We start from the raw sequence: 24,807 nt of genomic DNA on the forward strand, positions 1-24,807 counted from the left end.
GTCGCCATCAGGGAAAAGTAGAGTTTCTTCCCAATGAAGAGGCGTATCTGCGAGAATTAAAAGATTTGTTGTTTGGTGAAAGTGAAATCCACATATGCGAGCGGCAGAGACGCGAAGTGGCTGGTGCATAGCGCAGGCCGGGGGTTTGGCAAGAAGGGGGCAAAGCCCCCTAGTATTTCATAATTATAATGAGTGGCCATTACTTTTTGCATAAAAAAGGAGTGTGTTTTTTAGATTGTTTACTTTAAAGTTTAATGATACTTTGTGTATGTCATATATGTATGAGACAATCATATCTCGATAAATAAAGTACATTATATTCATTGCATGCAAAGTTGTGTTTATGTGAATATTTTTGGGGAGGGGGTCCATAGCTGTCATCAGATTCTTAAAGGGGTCCATGACTCAAAAAAGACTTAAACGTTACAAACATGTAGTTTAAATAATCACCCAATCACAACATTTCCCCATTGTTTATATTTTATTGCACAAATATACAATGAAGCAAAAAGTCACTTTATTTTATTTTTTTTTTTGCTTAAAGAAGATGTAATGTTTCAAGTATTCTGTCCAGCCTCCGGCATATTCTGCACATTTTACAGCAGTAACACCATTATACAAGTTATGACACATCTTTCCATGCAAATGAATTTGACATCTTGCTTCTTCACAGAAAGTGAAAATGGAAAAAAAAAGTTAACATTTAAAATAAATTCACAGAAATCATTATGCTGATTAGCAAGGATCCAAGACATCAAAGGCCACTTACCTAAATGCACAAAGCCCAACCAGTTAAGACCTGAAATGAGGTACAATTATTTTTGGGAAAAACACCTTTTTTAATTTAATTAATCTGTTATTTCACATTTTTATATTTTTGTCTCAGTATATTGCACTATAAACTGTTAGTAATTGTGTACATGAACATGTTATTGATTTAAACATAACTAAATCACATTTCTGTACCATTCGTCCATTTTCTGATTAACATTTGTCTTAAAGCGTTAATGCACACCAGAGTCTTTTCTGGTCAGTGACAGCAACATGGCATTAATGCATGTTGAAGGGACACTAACAGTATGCATTGCCGAGAATGCACACACAAAGGTGAGGAAATTTAGCACCCACAAGCCACTTCAAAGAACATAAGCAAAAACCACTTTTTAAGGCATCACTCGTTTGGTGTCAAAAACAAATCATACAGATTTTATTTCACAGACAAAAACTGCAAAACAAAAAAATGTGGCCATGATTATAGGGTTATATTTCTTAAGTAGTAGTAATACTACTGTCACGTGAAAGCTAAAAATCTTGTGAAACAAAGAACTGATTTATGGTGATTCTATGTTTATGGCATTTAGATACATTAAGTCTGTTTGGATTTAGCCTGTATTATTTATTATTACGAAAATAACTTTTTTTGCTGTTAAAGCAATCTCCTATCAGTGTTTCAATATGGAAACAATCCTTTGGTACAAAAATAATGAATCGATATATAAATAGTTTTTCCAGTCATTTAAAAGCCCAGATGCTGCACATTTGTAGATTTCAATTAATTTCTCAATTAACTGATCCTTGATAAACTGCAGAATTCACACTCATCTCTCAAGCTTACAGTGCAACCGGAAGCAATGCACTGAATCCCTCACGGGCACCGATCACTATATGCTACAGCATTACCAACGTCAAAAAAACATTGTAGTGAATCTGACGACAAGATTTTGGGCTGTAGTAGGAAAGGTACGTGAATACTGGGAGAAAGAAGGCCTTTGAATTCAGGATGCAAGTGGTTGGCAATGCCAACTGGCACAGGATTGCATCTTAAATGTGAAGCATAGAAATGGTTGTTCATGTATTTCTATCTAGCTGGCCTATTCAAATGGTGGCTCATGGGCCACATGGGGCCCAGAAAACTGAGAAAAGCACATTTTGTAAGCCTTCAGAAATTCCTACAGTAGTACAGACCATGAATGCAACACTCTGCATAGCCTAGCAGCATTCAACCCAAAATGCAGCAAGTTGTTGTGTGTCTAGAAGTAGTGGTAGTATGATACTGTGACGACCTGTCGAATAAGACACACAGGAGCCACATCTCCAGAGAAATCTTCAAATTGCTGACTGGCTTTTTATTTGGTGTGCCGCGGTTCCCTTTGGCGCAGATTAGTCAGAAAAGCAATACATAAATGTAAAGAATTGTTATTATAATTATCGGTCCTACTCTGGATCAAGGGGACACCTCCAAAACAACACAAAACAAAAAGGTAGCTTTCCGCATTTCTGCCGCTTCTTGCCCTTTTACCATTCGCACCCCTCTTACCCTGACCGGCCCTGTCTCTCTAGGGAGGTACCCTGAGCCCTCACAAAGCACTTTCTCCCAAGGCTCCACCCCCTACATGTCACAATATCAACATAATGTGGGGTGTGTAACAAAGCCATGCCTTATCACACATGTGGTGATTTAAAACAAACCCGTGCTCCCTCAGTGTGCAGCAGACGTTGTATTCATGTATGTTAGTCACTGTTATCACTTGTTAGCTTTGATAGCACTGATAGATCTTTTTTATTCAGTTAAATGCACTTTGTCAAGTGCCTGGGTCGTATATGACCAAAATATTTATTTTATTTCAAAAGGGAAACAAATGCTATTGCTAACATTATGCACTATTTTGTTTTAATGCACTTTGAGAGGTGCCTTGGTCAGATATGAGCAAAATGTTTATTTTTTTATTTGAAAAGTGGGAAAAAGTATTGCTACTCCCTCAGATTCTCTTCAGTTATAGCTTTTTTTATTGTTTTTGATGTGCCTGTGTGAGATGTGAACAAGTTTAAAAGGGAAACAATGAATAAACATTGCTCGGTTTTCAATACATTCATTTGTGTTGTCTTAAAATGTGTTATTACCTGCTGCTCACTGGCTGCTGAAAATGTCTATATATCATATGTATTTCATGGTTTGAAAATCTGGCTCAAAATTATAATCGAATAACCCTGAATTACAGCATTAGGGCCTCATTTAAAAATAAACTGTACAGAAATTGTAAGGTGCAATAGTATTGTAAATTGATGCTTCAAGGCAGAGAATCTGAAACACTCTTATCGCTTTAAACTAGAAAGCCTACTTCTCACATACTGAAGCAGTGGCATGTGCTAATTTAATCTTACATTCACATATATTTCTGCCAAGAGCATCAAAACATAATTTCAGTTTTTAAATCTTCTAGTTTCATTATTTATTATACAACTACACTGTTCTTAAAGCAGAATAACTACATGAAAAAATACATACTGCATACATTTTGTTCATTGAAAACATTCAAAATTTCAGTTTTGCAAGAAAGTGTAGCAGCAAAGATCCAGTGCATCCAACTAATTCTGCATATAGCAGGGCATAAATTCCACTTTTTACATCCATTTGATTGTAAATCCCTTGTTAAGATTAAGGGTGAGATTCCCCACAGTTAGGACCTAAAATGAGAATTTAAGAAAATAATTAGCAGTTTGTATTTAGCATTAAATAATATAAACTCTTATAGAAATGCACAGTATTACTAATTCTCAATGTAGATATAATACTCAAAACCGAACTTGCTTTGTTTAACTTTTCAAGTTTTTTTCTGTTATTTATTTTCTTAAGCATTTTATCGAATTTATTAAAAGCAAATAACATTCCATACAAGCAAGTCAAACTTTACAACACTAAGTTCACATCAAATCAAACCCCACCCATGAGAAAGAGCATTGCCAAAACAGTAAAACTTTAATAGTAGGAAAAATAAGTAAATAAATACATAAATAAATAAATAAAAATAATTAAAATAAATAAGGGACGTACAGAAGCCGAGAGAGGACGTGCAGTATCGTTATTCTTTTAAATTGTTTCCTCGAGATAACAGACTAATTTTATCAAGATCTCGAGAAAACGAAGTTTGTTTTCTCGAGACAACGGAATAATTTTATCGAGATGTCAAGAAAACGAAAATTTGTTTTCTTGAGATAATGGAATAATTTTATCACAATCGTGAGAAAATGAAACTTAACCTTTGCTCCTGGCATCAGGCTCGCTTAGATTGCAAGGCATATACAGCTGAAGCCCGTCTTCTTAAATGACGGACACTAACGGACGGACACTAAGGCATAAACATATTTCAGCCTGCATCAGCCCTTGATTGAACAAAAACGTGACGCGCTGATCAATACAGTTCTGCTCTTCTGCCATTTCAAACAGGACGTGGCTTCAATAAGCTAAACATTAAACGTTAGATACAATTATTTCATAATTTCGAGAAAACAAGATCTTTTGTTTTATCGAGATCTCGATAAAATCATTCCGTAACCTCGAGGAAACAATTTAAAAAAATAATATTGTTACACGTCCTCTCTCGGCTTCCATAGGGAAGAGAATCCACTTCCTCAATTTAAATGCTTACTCTAAAATATTATTGATTAGATCCTGACAGGTTTTAAAAACATTTTGCACAGATCCTCTAACTGAGAATTTGATTTTTTCCAATTTTGTCTTTTCCTATAAAGCGCCTCATTTGGACAAATGGCATATTCTTGATCTACTCTGGTAATATCACTGATTAGCTCTGATACCTTCTTGGTTTCTGATTTATTTTTGTGGGAAAGATATTAAATAATCTGTCCTCTTAAGAAAGCCTGCAAAGTTTCCCAGAGTATTCCTGCAGAGACCTCTATGTCTGTCTCTAAAAAAATCAGTTTGCTTGGATATAAATTTTGTACAGTTCTCGTCTGCTAACAAAAGTGGGTTAAGACGCCAGTTGTGAGATTAAGAATGAGGGGCATAGTGATTTAAGTTCCATGATCAAAGGGGCATGGTCAAAGATAATAATAGTGTCGTATTTACAAGATTTAATCGTAGGCAAGAAATTGTTATCTATAAAGATATAATCAATTCTTGAGTAACAGTGATGTACTGGTGAGAAGAAGGAATGTGCTCTTGAGTTTGGGTTTAGAAATCTCCAGGAGTCTGATAAGTTGTGTTCTGTTACAAACTGTGTAATTGTTTTTGCAGTGTTAGATGTCATCACCCCTGTGGCAGGAGACCAATCTAGGTCTGGATTTAAAACACTATTAAAGTCACCAGCCATTATAATTTTATGAGTGTTCACATTGGGAATAGATGCAAATACGTTGTGGATATTATTTAATCAACCCAAAATCTGGCATTCTACAATAAAAAAAATACAATTGAAACAAAACACACTTATAAAAGAGCAAAGAAAAACACTAACAGTTTCTCAATAAACCTTAACAAACCTGCTTACTTCACTTCAGGGTCACCTGTGTCCACCAACCCTGGATGAGATGCCAGTCCATCCATAGGACCCATTTATGCACACACTTAAACTGACTTTGAAGCCATTTAGAATTTCCCTATTCGCACGTCTTTTGGATGAGGGACAAACATCCACGTTAACAATGAGGATCATGCAGACTCTGCAAAGGCAGCAACCAGGCGTAGGATTCAAGCCCGGAATGCTGAATCCATGAAGCAGCAATGTTAGCCACTGCATCACCTTGTCATCAAAGTAAAGAAGTACTGAAGCTTATTCCTGTCACTCAAAACACATATGTATAGTATTATTTAAAAAAAAAGTATTGCTATAAAAAAAGAAAAAAAAATATATAAAAAAAGAATAATGGCAAAACTAACGTTTGCTAATGAACACATAGGTAAAGACCAACAGTCCTGGAACAATGTGCTCTGGACATAAGATGCAAAGATAGGGATATTTGGCTGCAGTACCAGAAGACAAGCTTGGGAAAATCCAAAGACAGCATTTGACTAGAAGAAACTGATACCAACTGTAAAGCATGTTTGTGGAAATGTTATGGTTTTTCAGCTGCTTCGCTGCATCAGGGCCTAGGCAGCTCACCATCACAGAATCCACTATGAATTCTTCATTGTACTAATCGGTGCTTGAGCATAATATGGGACCAGCTGGGAACTTGCAATATAAAAATGACAATACACATAACAGGAAATCTACCAAGGATTGGCTGAAAGAAAAGGAATGGAGGATATGAATCACATAGCGATGCCGCTGGGGGGATTTGAAATGGGCTGTGCACACCCCTTAGACATTGCACAGCTAAAATGTCCTGCATAAAGGAGTACAAAGTTTCTCCCATCCTGCAGTGGGTTGGCGCCCTGCCCAGGATTGGTTCCCTGCCTTGCACCCTGTGTTGGCTGGGATTGGCTCCAGCAGACCCCCGTGACCCTGTGTTCAGATTCAGCGGGTTGGAAAATGGATGGATGGATGGAAGTTTCTTCCAGTTAATGTTAGATACTGGAAGACAGTTGTAACAAATGCCTACTTGAGTTTGTTTCTACCAAACGGGGCAATACCAGCAATTACAGCCAAAGGAACACTTACTTTAACCACAGACAAAAATAACATCTGTGTTCATTTTTCATTTAATAAATTAGTGCACAGTGAATTTTTCTTTTTTTTTCCAATTATGTAACATTTATGTAAAGATACTGTCTAAATGAACATCAAATCTTGATATGTCCACATATGTTAAAAGAGAAAAAAATATTCCATGGGGTGTACATGCTTTTTCACACAACTGTATTTTAGTACATAGGATCTAATTTACAAAATAGATCCACTTACAAAATAAGTAAACGGGGGGTTGGGGGGGGTAAACATTAACATTTTTCAAAGTTATTGTCTGTTTTTACCTACATTTTTATTACTCTTTAATTTAATATTGGTTTTTTTTGTATCAGTATGCTGCTGCTGGAGTATGTGAATTTCCCCTTGGGATTAATAAAGTATCTATCTATCTATCTATCTATCTATCTATCTATATATATATAAAATCAGCAGCTTTTTGATGGCCTCCTACATTTATGTTAAAGTTTTCTATTAAAAACAATATTTTACAACTACAGTGCAGAGTATATGTTATTATCAGAGGGTAATTTGTATTTATCCTATAACTGCTGTGGGAGATGGCTGGCTGTTCATCCCGGCCAATACCCCCATGCCGCTAGATGGAGCCCTCCCTGTAGCATGGGAGTGCCCCGAAGACCAGCAGGGAATCATGGACAATGGAGTTTTTATTCCCAACCCTGCTGGACACCGTGGGGCCCACCAGAGGACGCTGCAGGGAGGCTCAAGGATGTATACGTGCCCTATAACCTGGAAGTGCGTCCTGATCATATGAACAGAAGGAAAGACGTGCTTCCGGGATGAAGAAAAGGACTTTTAATCTGACCCGGAAGGGATAGCAAATCAGGGACTGCAGGGTTGGAATCACTTCCGGGTCAGGGGATATAAAAGGACTGTGGGAAAGCCCAGACACTGAGCTGAGCTGGGAGGAAGGGTGGCTAAGTATCTGGGAGAGGAGGATTGAGAATTGTATTGGTGATTGATTATTGATTTACTGTATGTGTAGTGTGGAGTGGAGGGTGCTTAGTGCACATTATTATTATAAAAAAAAAAGTCTTGGACTTTTACCTGTTGTTTGGCATGGTACCTGAGGGTTCAAGGGAGCACTAGCGCCCCCTACTGTTACACTGCATAAATAAAAACATATTCAAAATAAAAATTGTATCCTGTGATGAGAGAGGTTTGTGGTATTCTAAATAAATAAATTGAGAGTCCTGAGCGTGCAAGCTCTGAGCAGATGCCACTCTGAGGTTGATTAAGGCATATGGTTGATCGTACGTTCGTGTGCAAATGCGAGCGGATCAGTTAGAACCTCACTCACACTTCACAGTAGGTGGAGGTTAGCACCTGCACCCAATTAGGGTTTTATAAGGTGCCTGCACGGGGTTGGGGGTTGGGGGTATAAGGGGGGGTTTGTGGGGGATTGTGGGGGGCGGAACAAAAATGGAAAGAAGAGAAGACAGAGAATCAAGAATCGGAAGTTGTGGTAAAGAGTGGAGGCAGGTGGTCAGGAGTATGCCACGAGGAAGCAAGCGGCAGGCCTTTGTTCGAGGGTAGGGCTGGTGAAGGGGTGCTCTGTCTGAGCAACACAGAGAAGAGTAGCAGCAGCCCCACTGTATGGTGTCTCCCTTTTGATGCCAACAGATGGACTGAGGGAGACGTGAAAGGGGTTCACATTTACAGAATCCAAAGGACTGGTAGCAGAAACCCAGGATTTATTGGATGACTGCACCTGTCAAACAGATTTTAGAAAGAGGCAATGGGGCTTGTGTCTGTTTTAGAAGATGGGATTTTAACCTTGTTTTTAGTGGATTATTAATACGGATTGGATTTTAACCTCCATGTGGCACCTTTCTTTTAATGGATTATTTATTTACTGAAGATCAAGCTTTTGATGCACTGCACTATTTGGACACTGTTTGGTTTAATTAAAAGAACTTGTACACTTAGCACCAACCCCTTGCAGACTGTGTGTCCTCATTTGCCTGGCTCATTCTTGTGTATGTTACTGATATATTCACATTTTGAACAATTTGTTGTTTGACCAGTTTTCATGTTGTTACCATTAATGAGAATAAACAAGAAAGACTTTAGTTAGAAACAGATCTGATAGCTGTATATTTGGTGATAAAATATTAATTTGTTCCTATGGCTAAAAATCTCTCAGTCAGAAAATGCATATATACACCAAACTACACTTGATGTAATAGCAGAAATTTGGTATTGCAGTGTGTGTGTTTAAGTCTCTATATAAAATATGCCTGCAAAAAAATATCAAAAAGTTATGATGCAGAACTTTAGTTCAGTTATTTTTGACAACTTCATATTGACTTTTTTTTTTAGAAAGACCACTAATATAGGACGGTAATAATCGATTAAAAAGACTTACCTGATTCTGTAAGTAGGTAAAAGGAGTTTCTACATCATTCACAGTCACATTAAATGGCTGCTGTCTAACTCCTAAGATTTTTACAGTTTCCACAATAATGTATGTGGCTTCAATGTTTTCATGGAGTACTTTAGATGTAAAAGTATTCTAGAACCAAAAGAAAAACCATATCCATTTAAGACCAGATACATTATGAAATAAACTGCAAATCACACACAGTCAGACAGTGTCATAAAGAAATGACCTCATCATATGATGGTGTTTTAAATTCAACTTAGTAAAGCAACTAACTTATAAATGTCTCAGAGTGGCTATTTAATGGCCAGTTAAATAACATCAAACTAATGTGTATGCAAAACGTAGACAAACAAATACAGTATGTTACATATTCCAACCACTGCAAAAAAAAACTAATTTTTTTAAAAATCTGAACAGCTATATTATTAAAATGTATTATTAAATTATATCAATCTGTAGTAGCTTTCACAGTCATCAGCAATGTGCATTATATAACCAGTGATTAAAAAATTAAAATACATCTACTATTAACCAATTAAACAACATACTTTGTTCTGGAAAAGGTGATTTTGGTTTTTATTTTATTGTCATAGTGGCCTATACTAATCTACAGGAGATGCTGGAATTGCTTCCACAATAATACTGCATTTAGAAAATTCTTTACTTACTAATGCGACCTGAAAAGTGTTTCAAAAATGTTTTAATTTAGCAAACAATAGTTTGGATTCTTACGTTTGTTGAGTAACGTGACATGTGAACTAATCTGTAACAAGTAAATGCAATGTCTAAATTATACTGAGTACAGTGCATCCGGAAAGTATTCACAGTGCATCACTTTTTCCACCTTTTGTTATGTTACAGCCTTATTCCAAAATGGATTAAATTCATTTTTTCCTCAGCATTCTACACACAACACCCCATAATGACAACGTGAAAAAAGTTTACTTGAGGTTTTTGCAAATTTATTAAAAATAAAAAAACTGAGAGATCACATGTACATAAGTATTCACAACCTTTGCTCATTACTTTGTCGATGCACCTTTGGCAGCAATTACAGCCTCAAGTCTTTTTGAATATGATGCCACAAGCTTGGCACACCTATCCTTGGCCAGTTTCGCCCATTCATCTTTGCAGCACCTCTCAAGCTCCATCAGGTTGGATGGGAAGCGTCGATGCACAGCCATTTTAAGATCTCTCCAGAGATGTTCAATCAGATTCAAGTCTGGGCTCTGGCTGGGCCACTCAAGGACATTCACAGAGTTGTCCTGAAGCCACTCCTTTGATATCTTGGCTGTGTGCTTAGGGTCGTTGTCCTGCTGAAAGATGAACCGTCGCCCCAGTCTGAGGTCAACAGCACTCTGGAGCAGGTTTTCATCCAGGATGTGTCTGTACATTGCTGCAGTCATCTTTCCCTTTACCCTGACTAGTCTCCCAGTCCCTGCTGCTGAAAAACATCCCCACAGCATGATGCTGCCACCACCATGCTTCACTGTAGGGATGGTATTGGCCTGGTGATGAGCGATGCCTGGTTTCCTCCAAACGTGACGCCTGGCATTCACACCAAAGAGTTCAATCTTTGTCTCATCAGACCAGAGAATTTTCTTTCTCATGGTCTGAGAGTCCTTCAGGTGCCTTTTGGCAAACTCCAGGCAGGCTGCCATATGCCTTTTACTAAGGAGTGGCTTCCGTCTGGCCACTCTACCACACAGGCCTGATTGGTGGATTGCTGCAGAGATGGTTGTCCTTCTGGAAGGTTCTCCTCTCTCCACAGAGGACCTCTGGAGCTCTGACAGAGTGACCATCAGGTTCTTGGTCACCTCCCTGACTAAGGCCCTTCTCCCCCGATCGCTCAGTTTAGATGGCCGGCCAGCTCTAGGAAGAGTCCTGGTGGTTTCGAACTTTTTCCACTTATGGATGATGGAGGCCACTGTGCTCATTGGGACCTTCAAAGCAGCAGAAATTTTTCTGTAACCTTCTCCAGATTTGTGCCTTGAGACAATCCTGTCTCGGAGGTCTACAGACAATTCCTTTGACTTCATGCTTGGTTTGTGCTCTGACATGAACTGTCAACTGTGGCACCTTATATAGACAGGTGTGTGCCTTTCCAAATCATGTCCAATCAACTGAATTTACCACAGGTGGACTCCAATTAAGCTGCAGAAACATCTCAAAGATGATCAGGGGAAACAGGATGCACCTGAGCTCAATTTTGAGCTTCATGGCAAAGGCTGTGAATACTTATGTACATGTGCTTTCTAATTTTTTTTTATTTTTAATAAATTTGTAAAAATCTCAAGTAAACTTTTTTCACGTTGTCATTATGGGGTGTTGTGTGCAGAATTCTGAGGAAAAAATGAATTTAATCTATTTTGGAATAAGGCTGTAACATAACAAAATATGGAAAAAGTGATGCGCTGTGAATACTTTCCGGATGCACTGTAAGTGAAAAAAGTAGACTCTGTAATGGGAACTCAAATACAAATACAGTAACTGTTAGAATGGCCCATTTTTATTAGCATTTCTTAATATTCCTATTTAAAAAAATAGCAGTAACAAAACTAAATCTACAATGTTTGAATTTGCAAAGGTTTATAATTGAAGTTATAGGATTCCAAATACAGTGGCATTTATGGCCATCAGTGACACATACTGTATAATAAATAATGCACAAGTGGTATCAGAAGTTGGCAAACTCATTGGCACTGGTGAAAAACCACTTGGCTCTAATGTGGAACGGCTTGGCCTTCTATGTAACTTTAGGTGTTCATATTTGCCCATCCCATCAGTTGTAAGCTGTAATGCTGCCTAAAACATCTTGTATTTTAATCTGTTTCATTCTCATAAAATTGTTCAGTTTGAGACACAATCACAAACCCACCCTCATTAGGAGGCTTCAGTTAATAATTACATAACATTCTCAAACCTACTAAATCCAATTCAAGTTGGCTGGGAATTCAGTTAATAAGAAAGATATTTATTGCATACTAGAATTCAAGGAACATTTTCAGGAAGTATTTAAAGTAGGGTCAAACAGAAACATCACTGAGTCATCAGCAATTCTCCATTACTTTAGCTCTGAACAATAACGTTTGTGAATCTCAGGTATTTAAATAAGCGTTTCCTTACCTGAGAGACGTCAAAAACTATATACGTATAGTTGCTGGTTTCATATGTGTCTAGGCTGACTCCATCATCCCAGAACAAATCACCCTCAGCCTTTCCATTTTCAGAAAGAGCTGCAGTAAGGTGAAGGGGGTTACCACTGCTTGACCATAAAGTAGTGTTGGGTGTCTACAACATGATGGGAGACAAGTGGTATTAGTAAATGACCTTTTAAAAATGTAGGGATCCACCTGAAATAGAGCAGGTTTTAGGCTCTACAACTTTCTTTTCATTATAACACATATAATCATTGTTTCCATTACTTGCCAAACCAAAGAGATTTAGATAGGCATATAGGAAAGGACATTTATTTAAATATACCAAGCCATACAGAACAAGCAGAGCACAGGAGAAAATAAGGGCACATTTTCAGAACCTTCATATAACTGTTTTTCATATCTGTTTTACGCTGATCAGAACTGAAAAGAAACAAAGTCTATCTGGTGAGCAAAAGGAAAAAAGGAACCCACTCTGGGCACTATGCCAGCCCAATACATAGACTCATTTTACTCCACTGAAAGAATCCTAATCCAACTTCCATAAGTCAATGGGAAAGTGATGTTTTATATTATCTTAAATTGGAAGATAAAATTCGCTGTCTGGGATCTGTTCAGACTTTTTTCAGAATTTGGCAAGAATTCAGAAATGTAATTCTAAAGTAAGCATGCCAGGCCTGAGCTGAACCTTTTAATTTTATTTCCTGTCTTATTTTATATGAATAACCACTTTCTGTGGCTCTTTTATAATATGGCTGTCTGAGCCAGATGGGGGATGACTGTTGAGTTTGATGGATTACATTTGCAATTTTTTTTTAGATTGAATTGTGTTTTGCTCTTTAAATAAAAAAGTACTATATCAGCATTCTTCACTGTACTCAAATACTGTAGGAGCAGCACCATTGATATTCTCTCACATGCAGTAAATATACAAAAGTACACATAACACAAAGTAAAATTGACATCTTGGGACGGTAAAGATCAATTGTAAGAATAAAAAGAATTTTGCTAATGCTTCAGTTGCATACCTGTGTGGGAATTATAGCTCCTTCCCGTATATAAATATTTATTTTGTCTAAGGGAGCCTCCAGTTTAACCTTTTCTCCATGACTTGAAATTGAGGAGCACTGAAGCAGAAAAAATATTAAACACAATTGCTAATATGCAATAATAGATTTGACTTCATCTTTTTTCTCAAACTTCAGTTAATGGTAAAAATAGAAATTCATGTTCCACGTTATAAATCTAAAAATATGCACATATAGCACAAATATGAATTTTGAGCTTTACTTTTTAACTTTAAATGTTAAAATTAACATCCAGTGTAGCACTATGCCCTTCCACAAATATAAAAAGCAACACAAAAAAAATGCGGTGACAAAAAACCCGTATTTTGAACAGTAATTGTTTTTGTAAACATAGTATTATATCATTATGTGTATGATTTACAGATTTTAATCCATTCACATATACATATACACACCATACACAGGTTCAAACAAGTCAACAAAGAATGATTCTTACTGTGTAAAAGTCATACCACACTCCTTTTGGGAAATAGGCAGTCACTGAGGTGGCCTTTTCTTCCAAAACAGGAATCACCATGAGACTCTTTCCCCATAAGAACTGCTGATCAATTGAGTATGTAGTCACATCAGATGGAAACCTGAACATTAAATTAGATTAGATTAGATTTAATTAGATACAATTCGATTAGATACACCTTTATTAATCCCACGGGGAAATTCAAAACACATACAGCAGCTGAAAGATACAAAACAAGAATACAGACTCACAGGATAGAAAATACATTGTGCACCACCTGGGGGCATACAGCTCCCCAACCCCGACACAGACAGACACAGAGTCCAGTCTTATCACACAGCACACCTTTATTTAAGAGTGGAATCGCTTTTCTTTTGCTCCCTCCAACACTGCACAGAATAAGCACTGGATGTAGCTTTAGTGGAGGATGCTCCATCCTCTTTCTTAATGTGCAAGATACCTGGGTGCTGCAAAGAACATATCTGACACTTCATTCTTTCTTTACAGTTCTTACCAAGGTACCTCTTTTTGAGACAACGAAAGCATAACCCTTTAGATTTTAGAAAGTCAATTCTGTCTTTATGTGGCAGTTCTTTGATTTTACTACATTCAGAGTATGCTGGCCACTGCAGAATACATCCATCCATCCATCCATTATCCAACCCGCTATATCCTAACTACAGGGTTACGTGGGTCTGCTGGAGCCAATCCCAGCCAACACAGGGTGCAAGGCAGAAAACAAACCCCGGGCAGGGCGCCAGCCCACCACAGTGCAGCATACATGAGGCTTTTTAAATGTACAGATAGCAGTTGTAGTCTTTTTGACTGAGGTTTTTTGAATCCCCTTTTCAGCAGCGTTGGAAATGCTTGTAGCAAAAGTACTTCCAGTTCTCCCTTTTCCAATTCAGAGGAGACTTACCCTAATCGGTCTTTGGATGGCAGTTATGCACAGCCCTTAATCATTTCCTGGGCAGGACCTCTAGTATATTGAATTAGGTAATCTAATTTAACACAGTCCCTTGTTTTCTTCTGGCCTCTTTCTCTGTCTCTACTTCCCCCTCCAGCAAGCTTTGTCAACCTCCTCCCAACTCTGGCTCCTCAACTAGGAGTGAGGTGGCTAATTTTATAATGCACCAGGAAGTCCTCCAGGTGTTTCTTGACCTTCATCCGGCAGCACTTCCAGGTATGGCTGGGAGGAGGACAAGCAACGCTACCTTGGAGAAGGACAGTGCAGTGGAGAGAGGACAGATGATTGCAGGAGAGATAACTTATGCTTTGGTGCTTCTGGTGAGATATTTTTGTAATAAACACCCATCTATTAGAAACCGGGACTGTACTTGTGTGTTCATGTTTGGAGGCTTGCTGTCACCCCTGTTCTATCACAACTGTTATCCAGACTGTACAAAGAAAAAAGGGACTATGCATAATGGCAGAGATCTTTAATAATGCTATTTGCCTTCCTAAGTCAGTATCTGTTATTTTTCAGTACGTACACCAAGGGAGTGCCTTCAGAGCCACGCAAAGCGGGCAAAAGGGCAGGGTAACTTTATTGTTCATGTGCTCTCCTCTTCCCTGCATAGAGCAGAAGACGAGACAAAGCAGGAGCAGTGACCTCACTTCCAGGATAAGCCCAGAAACCCCACTCTTTCCACTCAGCTGGCCACATAAACAGAGTCAAACCTGGAAGTCGAGGTTCATTACAGAGCCAGCTTCTTGAGGAGACACATTTTGCCCGATAAGCATTCAGAATCAAGCCTAGACAGCTACTGGAATGTAAAGCCACTCCCTCTGCTTGCTGTTCTCTTTACTGCCAGTAGCCATTTTTGTCATAATAATTAAATGCTATAATTGAAAGTCCCCCACCATTATTTTGCTCTGCATTTTTCCTTCCAAATGAAACAATTCATCAACAGAAGGGGGCTGGGACCACTTATATTCTGTGTCGACTTCCCCACCCAATCTAGTGCTTTATGGTTCTGCACTAAACAGGTGATATACCACAATGCAATCGTGCCAGTGGAAATAAAAAAAATAAATAATTGGAAGTCTACAAAGTGGAAAGTTTTGGGATTGCCCTGCTACAAAAATGTATAGATATATAAATAAACATATTTATTTATTTTGGATGAAGGCATTTTTTAAAAATAAAACTAATAAAACAGAATTTTCATTTCCAGTATTAACCAAGTCTGGAGGTTTTACATCATGTGGCTGAAAAGTTTTGTTTTCTAAGTAAGTCAATGAAATTATTCTCTTTTTGATAAAAAATAAAAGTCATTGGAAAAAAAAACAGCAGGGGGCATAGAATTTATCTTGACTTTCAGAAAGCATTGGATAAGGTACCACATGAGAGCTTGGGCATCAAACTAATCGAAGTGGGAGTTCAGGGTGATGTTTTCAGATGGGTACAGAATTGGCTCAGACACAGGAAGCAGAAGGTGATGGAGTGAGGAACCTTATGAGAACTGGCTGATGTTAAGAGTGGTGTGTCACAGGTGTCAGTGCTGGGGCCGCTGCTATTTCTAATATATATAAATGATTTAGATAGGAATGCAAGTAAACAGCTGGTTAAATTTGCAGATGATACCAAGATAGGTGGATTGGCAGAGGGACTTGGACTGTATATAGGCTTAGGCAGATTTGTGGCAGATGAAGTTTAATGTCAGTAAATGTGAAGTAGTAAACATAGGAAGTAAAAATGTTAGATTTGAATACACAATGGGAGATCTGAAAATCAAGAGTACACCTTATGAGAAGGATTTAGGAGTTATAGTGGACTTGATACTATTAACTGCCAGACAGTTTTCAGAAGCCATTAAGAAAGGCAAACAGAATGTCAGGTTACATAGTGCCCTGATGTGTGCAGTACATGTCCAAGGAGGTTCTGCTCAAGCTTTATAACACTCTGGTGAGGTCTCATCTGGAGTATGGTGTGAGGTTTTGGTCTCCAGGCTACAAAAAGGACATAAAGTCCAGAGAAGAGCGAATAGGCTGATAAAAGGGCTACAGGGGATGAATTAAGAAGAAAGATTAAAAGAGCTGAGTGTTTTCAGTTTAAGCAAAAGAAGATTAAGAGGAGACATGATTGAAGTGTTTAAAATTATGAAGGGAATTAGTAAAGTGGATTGTTTAAAATAAGTTCATCAAGAACATGAGGACACGGTTGGAAACTTGTTAAGGGTAAATTTTACAAAAACATTAGGAAGTTTTTCGTCACATAGTGAACCATAGACACTTGGCATAAGCAACCAAGTAGTGTGGTAGTCAGTAGGACTTTTGGGACTTTCAAAATTAGACTTGATGCTTTTTTAGAAGAATTAAATTGGGCTGAATAGTCTTTTCTCGTTTAGATTGTTCTAATGTTCTAATTTTAATTTGAAAAGTTGTGAAAGGCAGAGTGAAAAGAAATGACAGAACGAATGAAGAAACATACTACACAGTTTAGCTTACGTCTGGTATTAGTGGATTACTAAATGGATCAGGCGAGTTCTGGAAGCGTATCCAATTATTTCAACATTACTAAATATTTGCAGAGAAGAAATCCATAGACCATATTTTCTCTGTAGGATGGAGATTGTTGGATTCTTTACAAAGCAAGGACAATTTTGCAGATAAATCATCTTTTGCCAAAGAAACAGTATGAGAGTAATAGAGGAAAAACAGAGATTTGGGTAGGGTCAGAAGTGATTCTAAAACAAGAATACATTTCTGGGAATGACCCATTTAAAAAGCTGGGAGTGAAAAGCAGTGAAATCTGCCTCTGTACAGCCTACACCCATGGGGCTTCTTCCTAAAACACCCATCCCCAATTTCTTCAGTTCATGCACTTTAATCTGATGGGATTTTAGGGAGAAAGCAAAAGAAATTGAACAAATGACTTGGCACTGAGTGAAAATAAAAACCTAAAATTGCTGTTATTCATTGAGGAGCCCAGTAGCACAAGATAACTGAAGCACAATGATTAATTTGTACGTTATAATGAGCACTGCAACAGAGGAGACACACACACACACATGTCAGTAATCTGTCTGCGGTATTATCTTTCTGTCATTTTAAATATTGCAAAACGGCAAGTAGAGATTAGATATGCATTGTGGTCTATGTACAGTTGAGCTCATAGGTTTACATATCCTGGCAGAATTTGTAAGAGTTGTACCATACATTTAAGAAAAGATGACTGATCAGGCACATTTCATTTACTTTTAGTGGAATCCAAATTAAACTATAAGGCATCACAGAATAGCACAACCATTAAACAAAACATAGTAATAAGGAAAAAAATGAGATAGTCCCTGTTCAAAAGTTTGCATGCCCTTAGTTCTTACTACTGTTTATTACCCCCTTTAGCATCAATGATGGCATGCAGTCTTTTGTAATAGTTGTGAATCAGGCCCTTGATTTTCTCACGTGGTAGAGCTGCCCATTCTTCTTGGCGAAATGCCTCCAGCTCCTGTAAATGTTTGGGTTGCCTTGCATGAACTGCATGTTTGGGATCTCCCCAAAGTGTCTCAATGAAACTGAGGCCAAGAGACTGTTATGGCCACTCCTGCAACTTTACATTTTTCTCCTATAGCCAATGAAGGGTCAACGTGGACTCATCTTTTGGACCATTGTCATGTTGGAAGATCTAAGTGTGTTCCATGCATAGCTTCTGGATTGATAAATGCAAGTTGTCCTCTATTTTCTGGTAACATGATGCATTTTGCCATCAATTTTCACTGAGTTACCTGTGTCGCTGTAGCTCACACACCCCCAGAATATCAAAGATCCACCTCCATGCTTCAAAGCAGGGATGGTATACTTTTCGTCATGGGCCTTGTTGCATCCTCTCCAAATATAGCATTTATGGTTGTGACCATAAAGCTCAATTTTGGTCTCATCTCTCCAAAGGACTTTGATCCAGAAGTCTTGAGGCTTGTCTAGATGCTGTTTGGCATACTGTAAATGGGCTGTTTTATGGTGTTGGCACAGTAAAAGCAATCGTGCCTCCCATTTTTGTTCAAGTACCTCCATATTGTGCATCTTGAAACAGCAACACCACTTGTTTGCAGAGAAGCCTATATCACAGCTAAGGTGGCGTGTGGGTTTTTCTTGGCAGCTCGATAAATGATCCTTGCAGTTATGGCTAAAATCTCGGTTGTTCTACCTGACCGTGGCTTGGTAACAACAGAACCTCTAACTTTCCATTTTTTATTAGAGTCTGAATGCTACTGACAGACATTTTCAGATATCTGGATATCTTTTAATATCCTTTTACTGATTTATACAAGTGAACAACCTTTTCTTGCAGGTGCTTTGACAGTTCATTTGCTTTCCCCATGGCTTGGTATTCAGCAAAGTCAGTGCAGCTCTGAATGAATTTAAATTCACTATTTATACAGGTCAGATCAGGTCGGAGGTTGGGTAGCACACACTGGTACAGTGCATTGCCACACTCAACATACGATGAAACAGCTAGGGATCCTGGTTGGCAACCCCTCAGGCAGACACGCGGTCCATTCTCCCCATCCACCCAAAAATTACCATCTATCTACCACAGCAAAAAGTGGTCCAGCCACTTGGGTCCCCAACAATAAGGGTCCCGTGAGCTGGATCACCCTCAGGAAATCGTGCCAATATGGCCGTAGTGCCATAACTGACACTCCCTCACAATACTGGTAATGTGCCTCATTTGGGGCTAAGTGAACAGCCACTCATTTGACACAAAGTCAAACCAGCGGTACACCCCATTCCAGCGACTTCATGAACCTGCCATGCTCTCCCAATCCATCTACTGACTTCATAGGAAGAGTCACCAGAGATATGAATGTTGCTGCCGAGGTAAGACAACCTCTCGACATTTATACACAGACACTGGTTACAAGACAGACTCCCTTAATTACCCTTAATCTGAACCTGTGTGTGTCAACTTGTGTGTATATTATTAGCCCAACATTCAAGAGTATATATAATCTTTTGAACAGGCCCCTTTGAGTGATTTCAGCTATCATTATGATTTAAAAAGGGCACACACAATTATGTGATAATAAATTGCTTCACCTGAGGACACTCCCTAATTAAATGGAAAACTTTCTGTATGATTACTTATATTTTCTAATATTTCACAAATTCTGCCGGGGTATGTAAACATATGCACATAATTGTATAAATTTCATGGTAAAATCCTATGATTATATTTTGGCACGGCATGCTTGCATTTCCAAATAGACAGTAATGTTAACATACCTTAGTTACTCAATTAGACGTGTAGTCAGAAGGTGGATGTTGTGCACTCTTCTCCCTGGTTTTACTGGTGTTATTAGGCAGATTTGTTGATTTATGTGTTTTGAGTACTGAAATCTGCATCTTCAGCAGCTCTTTGTTATCAGTTCTCTTAAAGGCAGCTCTTTTAACACTTTTAATGGAGTATGAAACACCATTTACTTCAAATTATTTTTTGCAATTTATATTTCACAAACATAGCTGCCAATTCTCTCAAGCTTACATTTACACTTACACTATTGTTGTAACTGTGAACAACAGAGAGCACACACAGCCCCTGCAACAACGTATCGTTCACTTTTACCACTTGTCCATTGACATCTTTGAATGCCAATGTATAACCTAATGTTACAGAATGGCTTTTCACTTAAAATAGGTTACATTTAATTTTACACGTGTGCAATGTGCTCTCTACACATGAGAAACACATAAGTTTTAAATGGGTCTTTTTTAGTAGACTTTTCAGCAGTAGACAGTTTATCGCAATCAGAAGCTTTCTCTCTGTCGGACCAGTTTAAAAAGAGTACCACCTCTCTTTGCAGTTCAAAATCACCACCCCTATTGTGTGCGCCACCTTCATGAGCCATTGGATTGGTTTAGAAATGTGACACTCAGGGAGCTGTCTAATTGTTCCTACCCACTCAAGCATATTTCACATATGGTTGTCTCCAGATGTATATATTAGACAGCTGGCTCAGACAGACTTGGTAGAAGGAAACCCTATTATAGTTTTATTGGATCATTATTATCACATGTACAGAGTACAGTGAAATTCTTACTTGCATATGCTAATAAAATGTCACCACTCTCCAGCACCATGATTAGTAACTAATAACCTTACCTTGAAACAGCCATCTTCCTTGGCTGAAAAATCTCAGTACACAATTTACAACACTGTCTACCATTCTATCACTATAAACTCTATCTATCATTAGGAGACATATTAAATTTCATTCAAATGCTGAAGCTATATTATGACTTAGATCTGTAAATGAAGTACTGGAAAGAGAAAATATTAAACCAAATGGTACGTGTTTGCTTTAAAAGTGAAAATAGTTGTATAGGTGAATTAAAAACTTACTCAAACATGAGTGGCCTGGCAACTGTGTGACCCTTAATATGAGCATGGTGAAACAGAGTATACAGCAGAGGAAAAAGACTGTAACGAAGAAGCAGGGCATCTTTCATAGCCTCACGTGCTAGAGGGCTGAATACTGTAGGATCCTGTGCCTGCAAAATTTAAAATTACATTGTTAATAAGCAAACCTTTAGCACAAATTGCTATTTTTACCACATTACAGCAGAATGACAAAAATGTGTTCAGCATCAATGAACACAGTTAAGCTGGAAGCTGAAGTGTATATTAATAAAAGTTAATGTATTATTAGTTGTATTCTTCAATGCACACTTCAGTATAAGATTCAAAACTGTAGAAATATGCTGACTGTTTATGTTAGCTACTTCAAAGGCTAAAGTGCACAAAATAACATTCTAAAATGCTGACAATTTCTTTTAACAACATTCATCACCTCTGGGATCATATTTATTATAATTAGCATATTATTATACAAATACTTGATTCAAATATTAAGCATTTGCAAAAATAAACAAAACATATACAATCTTAAAGGCATCTTTGACTAAAGATATGTGCAGATTAAAATAACATGAATATGAATACATTTCACAAAAAAGTAAGGTGTTCACATTTAATTTTTTTCTACTTATATAATTATATTCTAGTGAAATAAACCTGAGTGAATGTGAATGGAAGTTTGTTTTTCTCTTCTCCATTGTCATCTTACCAAAGCCTAACAAATGCTTTGTTGTAGGTACTCTTGCTTTTATGGTATACTAGCAAAATACCCACACTTCGTAGTGGAGAAGTAGTGTGTTAAAGAAGTTATGAAAAAGAAAAGGAAACATTTTAAAAATGACATAACATGATTGTCAATGTAATTGTTGTAGGCTTATTTTAGTATTGAGAGTGAATTTGATGATTGTAAAGAGTTCAATTTATGATTGTAAATGTTGTTTAACAGGCATTCCCGGTTGTCCAAAGGTGTAACATATTTCCCCATTTCTATACACTTGAAAGCGACAACGGAACAATTCCGCAGCAGCTATCAGTTCACATGCAAAACCATAGATTGAGAGCTTAAGCATTTCACTGCTATAATGGTCCTGTGTAGTATAATTGTCTCCTGTACCGTCATCAGTCCACACCTTGAACCTGTCCCAGTCATTCAGTACATAAGACACAATGTCTCTGCAGATATCAAGGCTGAGACTGATATGACCATGCAATAAGTAAGAGAGAGAATGGAAGAGGCAGGAGCAATCTCAGGGCATGGAAACCACTGGGTATGGGTCGGTGAAATTGTGATTGACGGAGATCACCGGAATAGACATGTTATTCGGGGTAAACTTGCACCCGTTGAGAAAGTAAGTATGAAGAAAGGCGAGAAGTGGTGGAGCAGGGAATGAAAAGCAGAAGTCAGCATCAGGAAGACGTACATGAGCAAGTAAGGAAGCCCAACAATGACAGACTTGAAGCAGCAGAGAAAAAGAAAAGGCAACAGTCATGAGGAGGGAGACGTGAGGAAGTAAGGAAACACAACAAGGTCAGCCTTGAAGTGGTGGAGTAAACGAAAAGGCAGGAGTCACCAGCAGGAAGACGTGAAGCAAGGCCAACAATAACAGGCTTGAAGTGGTGGAGTAGATGAAAAGGCAGGAGTCACCAGCAGGAAGACGTGAAGGAAGGCCAACAATAACAGGCTTGAAGTGTTGGAGTAGATGAAAAGGCAGGAGTCACCAGCAGGAAGACAAACAAATACAGGCTTGAGGCGGTGGAGTAAAGAAGAAGAGAGCAATGAGCACGACGAACAGCTGAAGAAAGTAAGGAAGCAAGTGAGGAGGCACATGAGTGCGGAATGTCGTTAATGTATATAGGCAGGGAGCCAACCACGTGGTAGGGGCGCAGACAGCGTCCGTGCAGAAAAAGGAAGGGGGACCAGGGGGGCCCTTGTGCGTCTCTGCCGTGAAATAAATTGTCTATTAACAGAAATAAGGAATGAAACCGCCAACAGGAGAGGTCAGTTCTGAAAGTTCCTTACGGCATAATGGTGAGAAACGCCAAAAAGAAGACGTTATTTTTGAAAGTTCGTTACGGGGCACGGCGCAGAATTAAACATAGTTAACATTTGTAAGTACAGTGTAAAGGATGAGCATGGGAAATTTGGGCTTCCTTCGTATATTGGAAGTCACAGAAATAGTGAGGAGGAGTTTCCCCTATCTATATATACAGTTTAGGGGGTACACCTGTTTTCCCCCCTTGGGTGTTGCAGTAGGATGTGAAACATAGCTAACTTTTGTAAGTACACTGCAAGGAATGAGCACGTGAAATTTCAGCTTCCCACCTGTGTGGAAAGTGAGAGAATTAGTGATGAGTCAGTGAGGGCTTTGCCTTTTATATGTATAGATTTCACATCAGTTATTCAGTGTTTTTAAGAGGTACACTGGGCATGTAAAAGAAAGTGTATAAATGCCAAAAAATAGATCAGAAGTTGGCCTAGTGGCATAGCAGTTATCATTACAGCACCAGATTTGGCTCTGGCATGCTCTGTTTTGAGTTTACATGCCCTCCAGATGTCCTCCAGATGTCAGGGTACGTTTTCTCTGGCTAGTACTGTTTGCACCATACCTCAAAGGCTCGCTGATTAAGTTGATTGGCAAATTTCCATTGGCTCAGCCTGTTACCTTGAGTAAGAATATGCTAGTTGAGAGGACTGATGATGTAACACAATAAAACAGAGGATGGCAATGCCATGTGACAGCACCTAAAGAGGCTGATTCAGTTGCTGACTTAGTGACAGTTCCATAATGCTCTAATTTTTAAGAAATTAGAAATTCTTTTTTGGTTTTGCTATTCTTTTCACTACTTTAATTTAGACGAGAAAATCACCTGAACGTCAATGGTGTTGTGATTGCGACTAAAAGGATAAAATGCCCCAAGCTGCATCCAGCGAATGCACAGTTCTTCATTTGTGCTATCGCCAAATCCACAGATGTCTGCACCAACCAGCGGAATCCCCAGCAAATTAAAATTCAAAATTCCTGTAAAAGAGAGAATAATCAACAAATTAATTTTTAAAGCCAGAGGTACTGTCTTTAAAATAGCCTGGCTTTAGAGACTAAAGATGTCATACTATAGTCACATGCAGGGTCATTTATAGATGAGGCACCACCCTTGAGGTTCTTCAACCCATATGTATGGAACATACTTTGCAGCTGACACATCTCAGGTAATAGACCTTAAGCCTGAAAGGGTTGGCAAGCTGAACAGGAGTGCAACAAAATTTGGGAATGATGAAACAAAGGACAGCATGATTCATAGTATTTTGCTTTGTTAGAAAGTGCAGCTTTTGATTCCCATGGGAATATAACCTTGAGCGTGTGATTATGATTAACCTCCTTGGTGATAAACACAAACATGACTCAGGCTCCGAATTCAGTGTAATTAGGGTTAAGCCCGAGTCAGACTTAGGGTAACATTCTCTGATATGCATTACAGTGTAAAGCCCGAATAACTGTTAGGACAGTATTCTGCTGCCATCTAGTGCATAAAATAACATTATGTTGCAGAAAATCATGAAAATATCTATAACATTTTGCTACTCTAAGTTAACTCTTCGATATTCATGAGTTGGGGCAAACATTCCAAAAACGCTGATTTTTTTCAACAAGAAAAAATGTTATTATGTGTAACAGAAACATGTAAATACCAAACATCAACATTAATACAGGAGGAAAGGTATATGCTTTGTGTGATATTCTTTGAAACAGTCACCAACACACGGCCCGATGTCACAATTGGCGCAGTGAAAGCGTGTTTCTTTGCACATTTTTCTTATATTTTTTCTCTTATTTGCACATGAGAGGTTAGAATGTCAGTGTCTGAACTTCAAGATCAACTCACCCCTTGTGTTATTGTAGGCTGTCACAGCACACG

General features: G+C 38.2%; 1 protein-coding gene across 1 annotated transcript in view; it reads right to left on the reverse strand.

The window, feature by feature from the left end:
* Window positions 1-462: 462 nt before the first annotated feature.
* gaa2 (alpha glucosidase 2) overlaps window positions 463-24,807 on the reverse strand; it is a 68,856-nt gene continuing 44,511 nt past the window's right edge. The window contains exons 14-20 of the mRNA XM_028813911.2: window positions 23,761-23,912; window positions 20,878-21,026; window positions 13,515-13,656; window positions 13,019-13,117; window positions 11,959-12,123; window positions 8,815-8,961; window positions 463-3,465 (exon numbers count right to left, since the gene is read on the reverse strand). Of these exons, the coding sequence (XP_028669744.2) occupies window positions 3,403-3,465; window positions 8,815-8,961; window positions 11,959-12,123; window positions 13,019-13,117; window positions 13,515-13,656; window positions 20,878-21,026; window positions 23,761-23,912 (917 nt within the window). The 3' untranslated portion in view covers window positions 463-3,402. The remainder of the gene's footprint in view (window positions 3,466-8,814; window positions 8,962-11,958; window positions 12,124-13,018; window positions 13,118-13,514; window positions 13,657-20,877; window positions 21,027-23,760; window positions 23,913-24,807) is intronic.

The sequence above is a fragment of the Erpetoichthys calabaricus genome, chromosome 11 (assembly GCF_900747795.2).
Source record: "Erpetoichthys calabaricus chromosome 11, fErpCal1.3, whole genome shotgun sequence".
Lineage (NCBI taxonomy): Eukaryota > Metazoa > Chordata > Cladistia > Polypteriformes > Polypteridae > Erpetoichthys > Erpetoichthys calabaricus.